Here is a 16,777-nt window from a genome sequence, read left to right as displayed (position 1 = left end):
TCCTACATCACCTTTACAGGCTAATTGTTTTAAAATGCTTCAGTCTGCAACGTGATGAGAATAAAGAAGAGGCTGCTGGTATGAACTGCCCTAAAAGTTCAACAACTCATCTGTCAGACGGCCTGTAAAACACACACATGACACCTACATCAGCAGCGTGTGATGTATCAATATTCTGACTCGACCAATGGCGTGAGTTTGGGGGCGGGACTACCTGTGTGTCTGAAGATAAGAGGCGGAGCAGAAGAAAACAATTATTTAGTCAATATGGTTTGGTGCCATTAGTGGTGCAGAAATTAACCAGCAGCTCCAACATACACATGTGTTTCCAAAAGTTTGGGGTCTGTAAAACAGCGTTATTCAATGTGTTGACAGAATTTCCACTGAAACGGGAAGAGAGGGCGGGACATATTGAGAAGCCCCTCCCCTTTTTAAAATAGCCAATAGCGTTTAGTTTATATCACAGCTCAGCCAGAGCCGTGGTTTCCTCCTAATCTCTAATCGTTTCTCCATCGAATCTCCTCCATATCACTTTAAAATACAGCATTCTGTGCAGAATTTAAAGGGTCCGATACGTTTTGTGGTTCGTGTCGACTCGATCACATGATCCGCTCTGTGTATCGTGTCTCTGGACCGGAGCTGGGGTGATTCGCGTGACACTAACGTGAAACCAGACTTCATTCGCCTCAATGGAAAGATATTGACACTGTCTTAATCGTTCTCTATCCCCTATATAGTGCACTGTGTGCCGTTCACCTTATAGAAAATAGTAAATGTGTGAACAAGTGACCGATTTCAGCTGCAGCTTCAGCAACTATTTATAGTGTAGGGGGCGGAGCTTCAGATTCTAGAGAGCATTTGATTGGACAGAAACTCTGATGAGAAGCTGAAGTGCAGTGATGTAAACAAAATCACTGATCCATATCGGCAGAAGTGAAAGATTTGAACACTTATATCTTCTAAATGTGAATTTTGTAATTGTTTTGAAGTTCACTAGCTTATAGATAGGTAAGATTAACATGATCATCCTAAAAGCCAAATGTTATTTTACTTTTTTTTTTACTTTAATTTCTGTGCCTGAAAACTACTGTTAGACCAAGCTCAAAAAGCAGCAAAGGACTGTTTTTTTGTAATGAAAGATAAAAAAAAAGATAGAATAGAATAGAATAGAATAGAATAGAATAGAATGGACAGTGAAAGTAACAGAAGCTCCTACAGTACATTTATCAGGCATTATTATGCATGAAAATAACGGAGGTAAATATCTATTTGCCAAACGAATTAAGCCAACTAATATGATTAACATTGTTTTGGTTTCTCTACAATTTTTTTTAAAAATTACAAATACAATGAAAATACAGGGATCCAAAAATGAAAATATAAAAAGTCTTTACTGTGACTTTTGATCAATTTAATGTGTCCTTGCTGAATAAAAGTATTAATTTAATTTCAAGAGACACCAAACTTTTGAAGCGTTTACTGGGAAACCGCCATAGACGTAACCTGTAAGTTTCATTCTCAGTAAGAGCACGGAAGAATGACACTCTATATGCACGTTAATGCCCTACTAAAAACACTTAGGCAACACAAACCTGCATTCAAAGAAAACACTTAACACGTTTGTGACCACAAAAGCCTATGGGTTTACACATCAGCTCGAATGACTTTCTCACGCTCAAAACAGGCCTGTGAAAACCTTAACAACTGAATGTTAAACCGAAACGCACTCATACACAACATAATCAGTCAATCAGAGGCATAGCCATCATACGTGATCCAGAAAACCTCTAGAAATGACTGCAAACTCTACTTTCTGGCAGATAAACTAGTGGACAGCAGCATGAAGGGCAAAAAGTAGCCAGATGCATAAAACAAAAACGTCACGACCTTGCAGAAGCATCTGCCAACCGGCTGCTTTAGCACTCGACAGAATTAAAGCATCATGCACTAATCCAACTATTGGCTAAAGCTCACCTACTAACATCTGCCTTTCAGCAAATCAGATTTCACATAACTTAATTAATATTCATGAGCCAGGCTGTGGCTGGCCAATCAGTGAGATCACAGGCTGTTCTGTTTGAATTAAAGACACAAACAATTAGTCACACTATATATTAGCTTGGCACTGACTATAATAAGAGTATTTCTGTGACAGTAGTGTTTGTCAGGGTCAGTGTGTAATAGGGCTGCACGATTATGACAAAAATCATAATTGTCGATTATTCCCTTGAAATTGTAATTGCGATTATTAATTACGATTATCACAATTTACATTGAATATATATATAGGCATATTATTATACATGTTTGCTTAAAAATTGTGAACACACACACTGTCTCCCTTTACTTAACATACACATAAATTGTAAGAATATGACTAATAGTAAAGACTACTAAGAAATAAACATTAGGCCTATGCTAAAGCTATTAAATAGCAGTCCCAAACTAGCTTTTGTTAATACAATGTTGGTATGAGCCACCACAGTCATTTAAAATATAAAAAATAACACAAAGTGAAAATAAAGTGGCATTTTGGGGTTAATACACTGATCTATATAGAATGTCATTATATAGATAAGTGGGTTAATATTAAAACGACAGTTACCATAGTGATACACAATACTAACAAGAACTGTTAATGAAACATGGAAACTGCTCCTGGTGAATAGAATGAAAATCATCCCTGCATGCAAATCCTTCTCAGCTAACACACGACGTACCAGTAACGTGATTTATTGGTATTTTACTTTTCTGACTTACCAATTTACAACGTAACAACGTTGCATGCTCGTAGTTTCCTTTGCACTTTATACACAGCGCGCGCCGCCGCATTTGCGCGTGCAATTGAAGAGTGTGCGCTACGAACACAGTAGCCTATAACGGCTGACATGACAGGAACGTCCGTTTTTCTGAGGTGAAAGACTTTTTATTTCAGCGTACACATACGTCGCTGCCTGGTAGTTCCTTCCTATTGTGCTGGGTTTTCTGAAGTAGTTGTGATTTGCCTCTCACAACATGCTCTAAATGCACGCAGAGTGGATTATTTTTTATTTTTTTTGTAATCGCGGCTTTGAACGATTACGTAATCGTGGCATCCATAATCGTAATCGCGATTAGAAATTCGATTAATTGTGCAGCCCTAGTGTGTAATGTTTACTGGTGACTTGAGAAACAGCGACTGTGGGCGTGTCCTGCGGACAGCTGTGTGCAATTCTGTTGCATTTTACATACAAACTCGTTCTCCAGCACAACGTTCAGTTTTAGAAGCAAGAAAACTGATTCCTACAGAGGTCCTAAAGGGACATGGTGGTGGAAAAAAAAATATGAGATGGAGAAAAAATTTCCAATGTTTTTGAGTTCTCTCGCAAATGTTTTGCATTCCCACCAGAAACGTTGCGTTTTTTTGCGCGAACACTAGGCTTCTCAGGGGAACGCAAACGTTTTGCGAGAGAATGTAAAAGCAAATGGCAAATCATTTTTTTCTCCATTCCTCCTTCAACATGTCCCTTAGGGGCTCCGTAGATTTCTACCAATACACCTTTTTCTTTTTAGAAGTGTTAAAGGTGCTCTAAGTGATGATTAGGCTGAAACATTTTTTGTCACATACAGCAAACATCTCCTCACTATCCGCTAGCTGCCTGTCCCCTGAACACACTGTAAAGAAACTAGTGTTGTCACGATACCAAAATTATTGTTTCGATACCGATACCAAGTCAAGTATTGCGATTTCGATACTTTTTCGATACTTTTCCTGAAAAGGGAGAAACACTCTCAAATATCATTGCTGTGCTTTATTTTAAAACCGGGACAACATTCTAATCATATAACACACTAATAAATAAACATATGAACAGCAGATATATTAAACATTTGAACAAAATATGAAATATAAAAATATAAAAAATAAATTAGAGCAATGACATTCAAGGTAATTTTTTTTTATAAATTTAGCAGCATTATCTCATTTATCATAAGAAACATAAGAGCTTTATCTTGATTCTAAACTTTGAATAAAAATATGAACAGCGATTATATTAAACAATGTTTAATATTGGTAACATATGATAAGCCTCATTAGTGATATATTTGACATGTGGGGAGAGAGTTGTGGAAGGCCTATACTTCATGTTAAACAAATATATAGCAGCAAAGACAACGTCGGCAGTGTTGACGGCAAAATAGGCTACAGAATAATTCGTTCTGTATTGAGAGGTGCAATATTTGAAAATCGATAATATTTTTTTAAATTACATTTATTGTATTTATGTCAAAACTTTCAAACATCAAAATGTAATTTATTAATATGCATTTGTGTCAAAATGACAGAAACATCTTTTCCTATTCTATTTTGCCTGGAAACGCTTCCAACACGCGTGCGTGTCGCGTGAAAAATAGGCGTCGGTTCTATTTCTAGCATGCACGCGTTTTCCGCGCGTCTCGAGCTGCGCCCAGACGCGTGTGTCACGCAGGCAGTTAACATGGGAGCCGAAATAAAAACGGACACGACACGCAGCCAGTGTGTCGCCAGCCTTACAAATCTGGAACGCGGTCATTCTTAGAAGTATCGATACTAATAAATTAAGGAATCGTGACGTTTTTAATTTCCGGTTTACTTTTGAAGTATCGGTGCACCGTGCAACAGAGCAAGGTAGGCAACGTACTTCCATATGTCACTCCTCGCGTCATCTTTTTCTACGAGTCGTGGACCACTTGTGCTCGCACATGCAGCCGTCTCGCTGTAGTGTTTTGTCACATGACACTGACAGCGGCAGGTTCTTTGCTGCGTGCGTCAGGAAAAAAACACAGACGTCCATAGGGAGGCGTTTTTTTGGGGTTTTTTTTAGTATCGATACTGATCAATTTAGGTATCATGACGTTTTTAATTTCCGAGTATCGCGATACTTTTGAAGTATCAGTACACCGTGCAACACTAAAAGAAACACGGTCTCTGTAGACAGCCCAGGCTCCACAAACGGCAACAAAAACAAACTGGCCCAGCCTGGACCACGAAACATAAACAGTGTTCCAGCCAATTACCGACAAGAATGATTTGGGGGTGGGGGTTGGGGGGTTAGTGCGCGTGCACATGAAGGGGGGTGTGGGGAGTGGAGGAGAGAGAAGCATGAAGTAGTTAGCTAGAGGAGCGATGTCCTAGACAATGACAAAGACTAACGTTAGAATTATATTCTCTGGAATTTTGATATGGCCGACACACGACCAAAGAGATGACATTCCAATGAACAAATAGCAAAGAAGAGGGAAAAGGAGAAGGAACGCCCGAAGTCCCGAATTTACATCGGGGGAGGGGACGGGATGAGGAGGAGGGAGGGTCGAGCTAGCCTCCGTTTTGTTTGACAATACTTCGAACGTCAACAAGAAGTGACGTCACCCAACATCGCTTAGAGCAGCTTTAATAATAAAGGGCAAAATGTTCTCCATCAGAAATGAGTCGCCAATCCATAATGCATTAAAACATTGAAGGTACAAAAGTCATACATGTTTTACATGAGAGATACATCTATGAGAGCCTAGTTAAAAAATAATGATATTAAAATAATAAAGATGCAATTCAGACAAAAAGTTCGGACTTAAAGTTAAAAGAAAAGATATGATGGATGGATGGATGGAACCTGCTAATACCACCATTAAAATAATAAACATGTAAACCAGACAGAAACTGATTTAAAATTAAAAGTAAAAAAATATTTTTAAAATAATGAATAAATAAATAATAATAATTAGTTAGTTCAATTTTAAATGCCAGCATTAAAAACGTTTTTTTTAACACTGATTGGCTGATGAGATTTATAATAAGCACTTGAATACAACACTGTATATCTCCGTCCAGTCCATTGAGCTAAACAAATCATTGCAGTGTTACTTTGCAAATGAGACATGTAAGAGAAGACATCTACAGCGCTGCAGAAAACCACAGACTCTCTCCGGAGACAAACAGACCGATTGAGTCTGGCCAGAGATCAAACCCCATTCAAACACACACAATCACATCTGCACTGCCGTTCATCACACACAGGCCAGACGCTCTCCAGTCTTTCCTTATTAGAGATGTGATGAAACCTCTAACAGTAAGTGATAAAGTTGAGTGTTTGCGTCATCCTGCAGTGTTTGTGCTCCAGACACCAATGATTCCTCAAATCCTGTGTGTTGTTGAGGAGAGTGTGCTGCTACTTTACTAGGTGATCAGAGGCACCCTTTTTACTTTATGGACCATAAAACAGGTGAAAAAAAATCCACAGATGCACATAGATGGAACCCAGAACACCTTAGAAACCCCTAGCAACGCCTTGGAAACCATGCAAAGCACCATAGCAACTACGTAGCTCTGTGGCTGGGCCCAAGCTTTGGAATGGTCTTCCCTTATCATGTGAGGTTGGACATTTTTAAATGTAGATTAAATGTAGATTTGGACATTTTTAAATCTACACTTAAAACGCATTTTTATTCTTTAGCTTTTGGAAACCTCTTTTGTTTTTTGTTTTTGATAGTGTAGACCTGCTTGTACTATTTACAGCACTTTGGATCAATATATATTGTGTTTAAATGTGCTTTATAAATACATGTTGTAGCAACCCCCTGGCAACCAATCAGAACCCCCTAGCAACTGCATAACAACATGTTAAAAAAAGATAAGAAAACCCTAGCAACTGCATAAAAACATTCCAAAAACCACATTAGAAACCACATAGCAACTCCTTGGCAAACCATCCACAGCACCTGCAAAGCAACACCCTGGCAACCAGTAAGAACACCCTAGCTACTGCATAGCAACATGTTAAAATCATTTAGAAAACCCCTGCAACTGCATAAAACATGCTTAAAACCACCTTAGAAATCTCATAGCAACGCCTTGATAACCATCCACAGCACCATAGCAACTACGTAGCATCACTCTGGCAACCAATCAGAACACACTTGATATTGTATATAGCAACACACTAAAAACAATTTTAAAAAGCCTGGCAACTGAATAAAAACATGCTTAAAACCTCCTTAGAAACCACATAGCAAAGCCCTGGCAACCACCCACAGTACCATAGCAATTGAATAGCAACACCCTGGCAACCAGTCAGAACACACATGCTCATTTTTTTTTTTAGAAAACTCTAGCAACTGCACAATAACGTGCTTAAAACCACTATAGAACCACATTACAATGCCTTGGCAACCAGTCAGAACACACTAACTACAGTTCTGCAAAGCAACATGCTAAAAAACATTTAGAAAACCCTAGCAACTGCATGAAGACATGACAAAAAGTGACAAAAACCAAAGCAATGACACCGTGATGCCCTGGCAACCAGTCACCCGGCAATCCTAAGACGAGCAGCACTCACATCAAACTACTTTCCGCATGAATCCCACAAGGCTGAAGGAAGAAGGAATTCTGCAGGGCTGAGCGATGTCAGTATGACCTTAGTGACCAGCTGCTGTTTATCAGAGACAGTATCATACTGCATACTTTCTGCACATGAGGAAACCTCAAACTAATGACAGATCCAAGCAGTGAGGGAGGGACACCACCACTACACACACACACACACCACACACATGAATCTCAGAACACTCACACACACCACACACATGAATCTCAGAACACTAAGTCTATTAAGAGAGCTCCATCTGGAAGAACCAGGACACCTAAAATAAGCATGCATACATCCAATTCAGAATATTAAACTTCGTGTTAAGTGGTCCAAAACACACACACAAGACAAAATGTCTTCTCTTTAAAGTTTTCTTGTTTAATTTTTAATGATCTGACATGCTTAAAACCACAAAGCAACACCTTGGCATCCATCCAAAGCGCAATAGCAACTGCGTAGCAACACCCTGGCAACAAATAAGAAAACCCTAGCTACTAGCAACATGCTAAAATCATTTAGAAAACCGTAGCAACTGCATAAAACATGCTTAAAGCCACCTTAGAAATTACATAGTAATGCCCTGGAAACCATCCAAAGCACCATAGCAACTGCATAGCAACACCCTGTTAGCCTGTCAGAACACACTTGATATTGCATAGCAACATGCTAAAAAACATTTAGAAAAGCCTGGCAACTGAATAAAAACATGCTTAAAACCACGATATAAACCACATATCAACACCTTAGCAACCATCCAAAGCACCATGGCAACTGCATAGCAACACCCTGGCATCCAATAAGAAAACCATTGCTACTGCAGAGCAACATGCTAAAATAATTTAGAAAACCTTAGCGACTGCATAAAACACGCTTAAAACCACTTTAGAAATCACATAGCAACGCCCTGGCAACCATCCAAAGCACCATAGTAACTGTATAGCAACATCCTGGTAAGCAGTCAGAACACACTGAACAACTAAAAAACATATGCTTAATTTATTCGTAATTTTTCAAATGAAGACGCCCCAAAATTGAAGGTTTTATTGGATTTACCTCACTTCTGGGAAAGATTTTGTTCCCAATAATAACCATGGTTAAGCAAACCCGCACAAACACACTTTTAAATGACAAAGTACCTTAGACTTAATGTTTTTAGATAATGCCCATTAAATTGATTACTAGCTTAACACAATAACAGAAAACTTTATGCATGTTTAGAATGTAAAAAACTCCCAAAGGGAGGTTTAGTCAGTTTTAGCTCACTTCTGGGGACAATTTTGTCCCACAAGAATAACTAAGTAAACCCACCCATCCCACACACAGAGAGCGCGAGAGAGAGATCGCGAGAGCGCGAGAGAGAGAGAGAGGGCAGGCGAGAGGGCGAGAGAGAGAGAGAGGGCGAGAGAGAGAGAGAGAGAGGGCAGGCCAGAGGGCGAGAGAGAGAGAGAGAGAGAGAGAGAGAAAAAGAGAGAGGGCGAGAGAGATAGAGAGATAGAGAGAGAGAGAGAGAGAGAGAGAGAGAGAGAGAGAGAGAGAGAGAGAGAGAGAGAGGGCGAGAGAGATAGAGAGATAGAGATATAGAGAGAGAGAGAGAGAGAGAGAGAGAGAGAGAGAGAGAGAGAGAGAGGGCGAGAGAGATAGAGAGATAGAGATATAGAGAGAGAGAGAGAGAGAGAGGGCGAGAGAGGGCGAGAGAGAGAGAGAGAGAGAGAGAGAGAGAGAGAGAGAGAGAGAGAGAGAGAGAGAGAGAGAGAGAGAGAGAGAGAGAGAGAGCAGCATCTGGAAGTTGGTGAAGCAGAGAAACCACAAAGTCAGAGGTCATACAATGAGAGACGTTGATTTCTCATTTTAGGTTTAGTCTGGTTTCACGGATTAGCATGAAGGCCTAAATATCCAGAAGAGTCTGTGGCACATTTTTCTTTTACTTTCACAGATGAACTACTTCCACTTAAACAACCTTCCTGCAGCCAGTCAGTTTTAAATTTACATGCTAGTTATTGGTTTGCACCAGAACTGCGGTTTCTCCAGCAAAACTGCATTAAACTAGTTAAGAAGTCAAGAAGAAAGAGACACATGGCAATGATATCAAAGTACTTCCTCATCAGATTAATGTTCAGAGATTGATACAGAAACATTAACTCAACCGAGTTCAGGATCAGGACTATCTGTCTTAATGACCAGAAGATCTGTGGGAATATTTACTACTGTATCTGGTGATGTTATTTCCACGGAAATGACACACTTCATCTTTAAAAGATGTGCTGTAATGAACACAAACATGCACCAAAATAACACACAGCTCTGTTTTCCACAGAGCATCTCATGTGTCCTAATTTAACCCTGAACTGTTCTACTTTAGGTCATGTTCTCTCATGAGGGAAAACAGCGGCCTGCGGCAATGGCATCATGCGAACAGAGAGCCCTGGGGACGTGCCGATCTGTGCGTGCGTGTGTGTGCGTGTGTGTGTGGAGAGAGATGGTCTTCAGAGAGTATCAGATCTTGGTTGGAACCACACAGATTTTCCAAGCAGACAAAAACCCTGAAGCTGTCTTTTGTTCATCTAGTTGGCTTCAAATGCAGCACGAACACTACTAGCACACAAGAACCTCTCAGACGATCTCTCACGCTTTTTTCTGAACGTTTAACCTTGAAAGGTGTGCTTTTGATGTGTGGGAACTTTAGTAAGTGGTTAGGCAACTAGTCATTTAGTCCACACATTCACATTCAGTTCACATCCACTTCACATCCACTTCACATGCACTGCAAAAAAAATGATTTTTGAACATCTAAACATTCTTAAATCAAGATACATTTAAGTCTTGATTACAATTTAAACTGGTCAGAAAAGTAAATCATACAAGATTATTACATACATAATACAAGATTATTTTTCTGACAACACTGAAAGATGTTTTGTTCTTGTTTTAAGCACAAGTCATCCTAGGTGTAAATGACTTTCTTCTTTCAGCCAAACTCAATCAGAGTTATATTATAAAATATGAATGAATATGAATGCAGAAGCGCAGAGGATCAAGCAAAACAAACACCGTCTAAAAACAGTCTAAAACGAAATGTGGGAGGAGCTTGAGTTTGTTGTTTGAACCACGAGAAGCGTCGACTCTCACCTGAGTTTACGCTACTCCTACATCCTATGTCATGTGTCGGGTCAGAGGTCACTGGTCATGTGTGGGGTCAGAGGTCACTCATCATGCGTCGGGTCTGAGGTCACGCGTCGGGTCAGAGGTCACTCGTCATGTGTAGGGTAAGAGGTCACTCATGCGTCAGGTCAGAGGTCACTCGTCACGCGTCGGGTCAGAGGTCACTCTTCCGCCGGAACTAGACTCCGCGTATGGCTGTTACCGGAAGCCAGTGATTATAGTTTATAAGTTATAAATATGGATATTTTTCTTACACAAACGCATGGCTTCAGAAGGCCTGATTTGAGTCGTAAGGATGCACTTTAATGATGGATGGATACGCTTTTTTGGGCTTCAAAAACTCAGGCACCATTCACTCCCATTGTGAAGCTTGGAAAGAGCCAGGATATTTTATAATATAACTCTGATTGTGTTCGGCTGAAAGAAGAAAGTCATATCCACCTAGGATGGCTTGAAGGCGAGTAAATGATGGGAAAATTGGTTGAACTAACACTATAAATCTGATACATTTTCAGAAAAAGATTTTTTGCAGTGCATGTAAAGTGGATTTGAACTGAATGTGAATGTTTGGACTTGCCTAAACACTGACTAAAGTTCCCACACATCAAAAGCACAACTTTCATGGTTAAACATCCAGAAAAAGAGCATCAGCGGAGTGATGTGTATCCGTGACTCACCTGTGTCTTGTCTGAACTGATGCATGGACTGCAGGTCGATGACGTACGGCGCGAGCTGCGGATCCACCTGTCCCAGTATGACGGTCCCACGAGCGTCTCCCTTCAAGACGTTTTCGACGTGATGACAGACGGTGGCGCTGTACGGCCTCCATCGGCCGTGTTCGTTCATCCATTCCCAAACCACCACCCGTGCCATGCTCTGAGACGAGTATCCTCCTCCTCCTCCTCCTCCCATCGACGCCAGAACCCCGGAGCCGGGTCGAGCCATGCGACTCAACTCCACGACAACAGCAGGCAGAACAGAACTCGGGACAATATATGCAGGGAATAACGTTCCAAAAGAATGTTTTTAGACTGTCAACATTCCGAATTCTTTGTTTCTGCTGAAAGAACGACCACATAAACAACACGAGCTGCTGTGGAAGTCAGCGCACGTCCTGTAGAAAAACGAATTAGGCTCCGTTCACATGAGGGATTCGCCCATGTAATCGAGTTTGCACACATAAACTAGATTAGTCTCTAGTATTCCAGCTCTGGAAGTAATCATGCTCTCCAAAGTAAGTAATCCAGAACAGATGATCTGAGATGTTATAGCTCGTTTTGAAGGAGTCCAGAAACTGTTAGTGATGCTCAGACAATCTTGTAATCCTGTGGTCCAGTTTTCTGGTCTAGATCCGGTTTCCGCTTCTGTATTCTGAGTCTGAGGTTATATTGCGTATCTAATGAAACAGACAGAGGAGAGAGAGAAAATCAGACAAAAACCCATTTAATTGAAGGTCACACTCAGAGCTGGGGAGATTTCTTACAAACTGTAGTCAGTTCATTCCATATCACATGATAAAAATAGTTGTGATGCAATCTAGATTACTCATTTTAGGTCATTTTAGGTTTCATTCTGACTACTTTTTAGATTACTTTTGACCCAACTTGTTTACCACATTGTTTTAACAATCTTGTAATCCTGTGCATAGTTGTGATGCAATCTAGATTACTCATTTTAGGTCATTTTAGGTTTCATTCTGACTACTTTTCAGATTACTTTTGACCCAACTTGTTTACCACATTGTTTTAACAATCTTGTACCTTATTGATATAAAAATACAAAGAAAATATATTCCATTGGATATATTGCTCCTGGAAGAGCTTCTGAACATATATAAGCATTAGGCTTTTTTGGAAAGGAAAATTAAAAATAGAGTAGAATCAATGAATTATGAATCATCTATGCCATTGTGAGAATAACATGTAATCATGTAATCAGTAGAATAGTTACTGTAGTCTGATTGATTACAAGCATTTTTAAATGTAATCTAATCTAAGTACTTAATTTTTTTAATCTGATTACATAATCCATTACATGTAATCAGTTACTACCCAGCACTGCTCACACTAAAGTATGGAAGCTTGTTTCCCCCACAAAATAAAAAAGGTAATTGCAACCTTTTTATCTCACAATTCTGACTTTTAATATCTCGCAATTGTGAGGGGAACTTTTAATACCTCGCAATTTTAAGGGGAACTTTTAATATCTCGAAATTGTGAGGAGAAAAAAAAGTCAGAACACCAAGATAAAAGTTGCAATTATCTTTTAAAATGTTTCGTTTCATGGCGGTCACAAGCTTCCATACTAAATAGGTGTAGAGTTATCATTAACTAAAACATTATAATTACTTGACCATTGGCTGCTGTGCCATTTAAATCAATACATTAACAAAGCTAATGCAAGCAGAAATATTGATGACCTTCACAAGACAAAAAGTCATTTTGCCGTTTTTTTATATTGCAGTTACACCATAAATTAAAATTTGTTTTTGTTTTCATGTAAAATTATTCAGTTTTATTTTAAAAATCCAGTTTTACAACAAGTCATTTGCTTTACTATTGAACTGGAATGTCTCAGATGCATTATGGAGCAGTGAAATACATATTTACATGCATGGCAGGGAGTTATTTAATTTAATTTAAATGCATTTAGATATTAGTTATACGATCATATTTTATGTAGCAGTTAAAATGTTTTAAAACACTGTAGTTTGAATGTTGCCATTAGTAGGCAGTATCTACTGATGCCACATGCAGAATCTGTAGGAAATCATGTCAGACATACGCATGTGAACATGATAGACTGAAAACACGAATACAGAGAGAGAGAGAGAGATCCCTCTCCTCCTAACCTCCCTTTAATAACCCCTGATGAAAGATCCTGTACCAGTGATCAATAACTGCATCATAAATCCCAAATAAACCCTTCATCTGTTCCTCACGTCGCCGCGCGTGATGTGCGCGCAACCCGAACCCGAATCTATGGGAAATAAGCGCATATGTGTGGCCTCAAATCTGCTCTACTGTAACCCAGTTCTGCCTGAGGTCCATGTAAACGTGTAGAAGAGCCGGTTCTGCTCATAAATCTGCTCTCGATTCATCTTCATTTACGAGCAAATGATCTCGTTCTTCTCCATATGAGCTCCGGATCCGCGTCTCCTCTTGATTCGATTCGATCAGAAACTCATCAGTGCATCACATTGGATCAGATGGGACGATTTTCTCCACTAAAAGCGCTTCACGCAGGTCCAGTCAAAGCGAGGATTCATCATTACTAGATATAAAAAAGGGAATATGCGCGCTCACAGATCTCTAGGAATAAACTGGACACACATTAGCCTTTTATATTGGCTCATCCTGACTACAACATCGTAAATGCATTCGAATTCGCATTATTTCATTTCAGGTTTCACCTCAGAATGGAGGCAGAAATGAGGAGAGGAATCAGTCACCTGTGATGTGAAACGTCTCCGCCGAGCCGTGACGATGAACCAGGTTTGATCCAGAAAAAAAAGGACGCAAAAAACATCTAACCGGCCTCAAACGAGAGGATGAGCAAATAAAGTGTTTGTAGATCACATTCCCGACACGAAATGAGCAGAAGAGAGTCAGAATGCACCGTGTTCTGCTGTGCATGAGCTGTATTGGCTGTTGCTCATGTTGTGCGCATCCTCCACCGAGCGACTGTTGCTCGCTCGTGCGCGCGCGCGCGCGTGCGTGTGTGTATGAGCAGCTCTATTTACCTCAACATGGAAGTTTCAGCATGAGAAAATCAGATTTTCCGTTCTGACGATTCCACTTAAGAATAAAGAGGAACATTATCATAGTCATATTGCTTAAAATAATAAATTACACTGGAAAATGGTTATTTTAAGCTAGTGAGTTCACTATTAATTACAAAGAAATGGGAAGTAACATTAAACGTGAAATTTTGAAGTAGCAAGAATGAAATAGTATTTTCTTGTAAGGCTATACTCTGATAATCTTTGTTGTATTTACTAAAAAAAAAAAAATCCTTTTTACAATGTACAGTAAATTACAGAACAGTAAATTAAAGGTTAACATATACTAAAACAACAGCAAAAATTATTATTACACTGTAAAACCCAACAAGTTAACTCAACTCAAACCGACTGAGGAAACTGATTGCGCAAACCATTTAAGTTTAAAAATAAATACATATGAGTAATGTGAACTGTAAGACCTTATTTTTAAACTTAAATGGTTTGCCGCAATCAGTTTCCTCAATCGGTTTGAGTTGAGTTAACTTGTTGGGTTTTACAGTGTATGGTAACATTACAATATGGTTTCATTTGTCAACTATAGTTAAAATCACCAATACTTCTACAGCATGTATTAATCTTAATGCTAATTTTGACATACTAACACATTTAGTAAACAAAAAGTTGTGTGAACGAAAAGAACAGGCCTTAACAATAAATAATTGCATTTTATCAACTAACATTAAGAATAATAGTTGCTGTAGCCTATTTGAGAAACTAGACCTTATTGTAAAGAGTTTATAATTTTTTTATCAATTTATAAATATTATAATATTTTTAACCGTAAAAAGGGTGACGTATCCTGGGGGATACAAACATTAAAATCAAAAATAATGTCATTTTTTTAAAAACAAATCGTGAAATTGTATTTTTTGTGTCATAATATAAGCAATAAATTAATTTTCTTATGTCTCTTTGTCTTGTCCTTTTTAGGGTTAAGCAAAAGGAGAGTTGAACTGAACCCATGTGTCGTTTATTTAGATCCCAACATGAACTAAACACAGTAAACAATGATAGATTTGAACTTGAACTAAACATGAACAGAACTCACCAACAGCAGTAACAGGGAACACGGGTAACATACGGGCTTTATATACACAAGGACTAATGACTTAACAAGACACACCTGAACACAATAAACCAATAAAAATGTTACACATGAGCCTATGACATGATCACATAACGGATAAGGGAATCACATGACAAACAGGAGCCATGACTATGAAAACTACAAAATAAAATAAATGAAAACCCAAAACCAAACAGCTCTTTTATATGGAAGCTTGTTTTTTAGTCACGGCTTATTGCGACTCTTTACTTCACAGTTCAAACTTTGTTTCTCGCAATGAGCACAAAACAAAAGTCAGAATTATGAGTTTATATCTGGCAATTATTAATTTATTTCTCACAATTGTGAGTTTATAACTCGCAGTTCTGACATTTATTTTCCCCAGGAGTGTGAGATAAACTCAGAACTGCAACAAAGCAAAAAAAAGTCAGACCTGCAAACAATTCATTACCTTTTTTATTTTTTATTCCATAGAGGAAACAAGCTTTCATAGTTTTATAAGAGAGTTTTAAAAAATTTAGTAAAAGTAAAAAAAAAAAAGGAAATAAAAGTAGGCCTATAGTAAAATCATAAAGAAGAAAATTAAAATGAAATTCAAAAACAAAAAGATAGGCTTAAAATATAATGTTCAAAGCTGATTAAAAAATATATAGCCTACACCCCCACACACACACACACACACACACACACACACACACACACACACACACACACACACACACACACACACACACACACACACACAATATATTATGATGATTGGAAGATGTCTTATTTCAGTTAGTAAAATACGCATATACATCATATTAATGTAATAATACTGTAATATTAGGCCTTTTAAAACCAGGACCAAAAACTTTGAGAACAAAAATCGGACTTAAACCTCTAATAATGATTTAATCAAGTTGAGTCACATTTATTTGTATGCCACTTTTCACAATACACATCTTTTCCAAGCAGCTTTATAGAAAGTCATACTGTTATGTCTATAATGCCTTAGTGCTTAACTATAGAGCATGCTGGGCAAAATGATGACATCATATAACTTTATATATTTCTCAATTTATTTAACATTTACTCAATTCAACATGTATTTGTTTAAAAAGAACATGCCAAATTCCATCTGAATGTAATCAGGAATAACTTTGCAATAATTAAGACAGTTATTTTAATGCCTATCTCCCTTGAAATCATTCAGAGTGTAAATTGTAAATGCAGTGTGATTTATGATGATAAAGTTAGTGAACTGACTCAATTTAACACCACACGTACCAGGTTTTGAGTTACAAGAACAGTGTGTGATGTTGATATACAGCCAAGTAATATATCCATCCGTTCACAATCACATTCAGAAAGTAATGCTTTAACATGTCCAGACAATAA

The 16,777-nt window shown here is 38.4% G+C and overlaps 1 protein-coding gene across 1 annotated transcript in view; it reads right to left on the bottom strand.

The window, feature by feature from the left end:
- dtx1 (deltex 1, E3 ubiquitin ligase) overlaps positions 1-14,258 on the bottom strand; it is a 47,282-nt gene extending 33,024 nt beyond the window's left edge. Inside the window, exons 1-2 of the mRNA XM_084086525.1 lie at positions 13,996-14,258; positions 11,222-11,940 (exon numbers count right to left, since the gene is read on the bottom strand). Coding sequence (XP_083942651.1) covers positions 11,222-11,489 — 268 coding nt within the window. The 5' untranslated portion in view covers positions 11,490-11,940; positions 13,996-14,258. The remainder of the gene's footprint in view (positions 1-11,221; positions 11,941-13,995) is intronic.
- Positions 14,259-16,777: the final 2,519 nt, after the last annotated feature.

Source organism: Abramis brama (genome assembly GCF_963993115.1).
Source record: "Abramis brama genome assembly, chromosome: 16".
NCBI lineage: Eukaryota > Metazoa > Chordata > Actinopteri > Cypriniformes > Leuciscidae > Abramis > Abramis brama.
The sequence above is the reverse complement of the archived record's forward strand: the minus strand, read 5'-3'. Positions and strand labels throughout refer to the sequence as shown.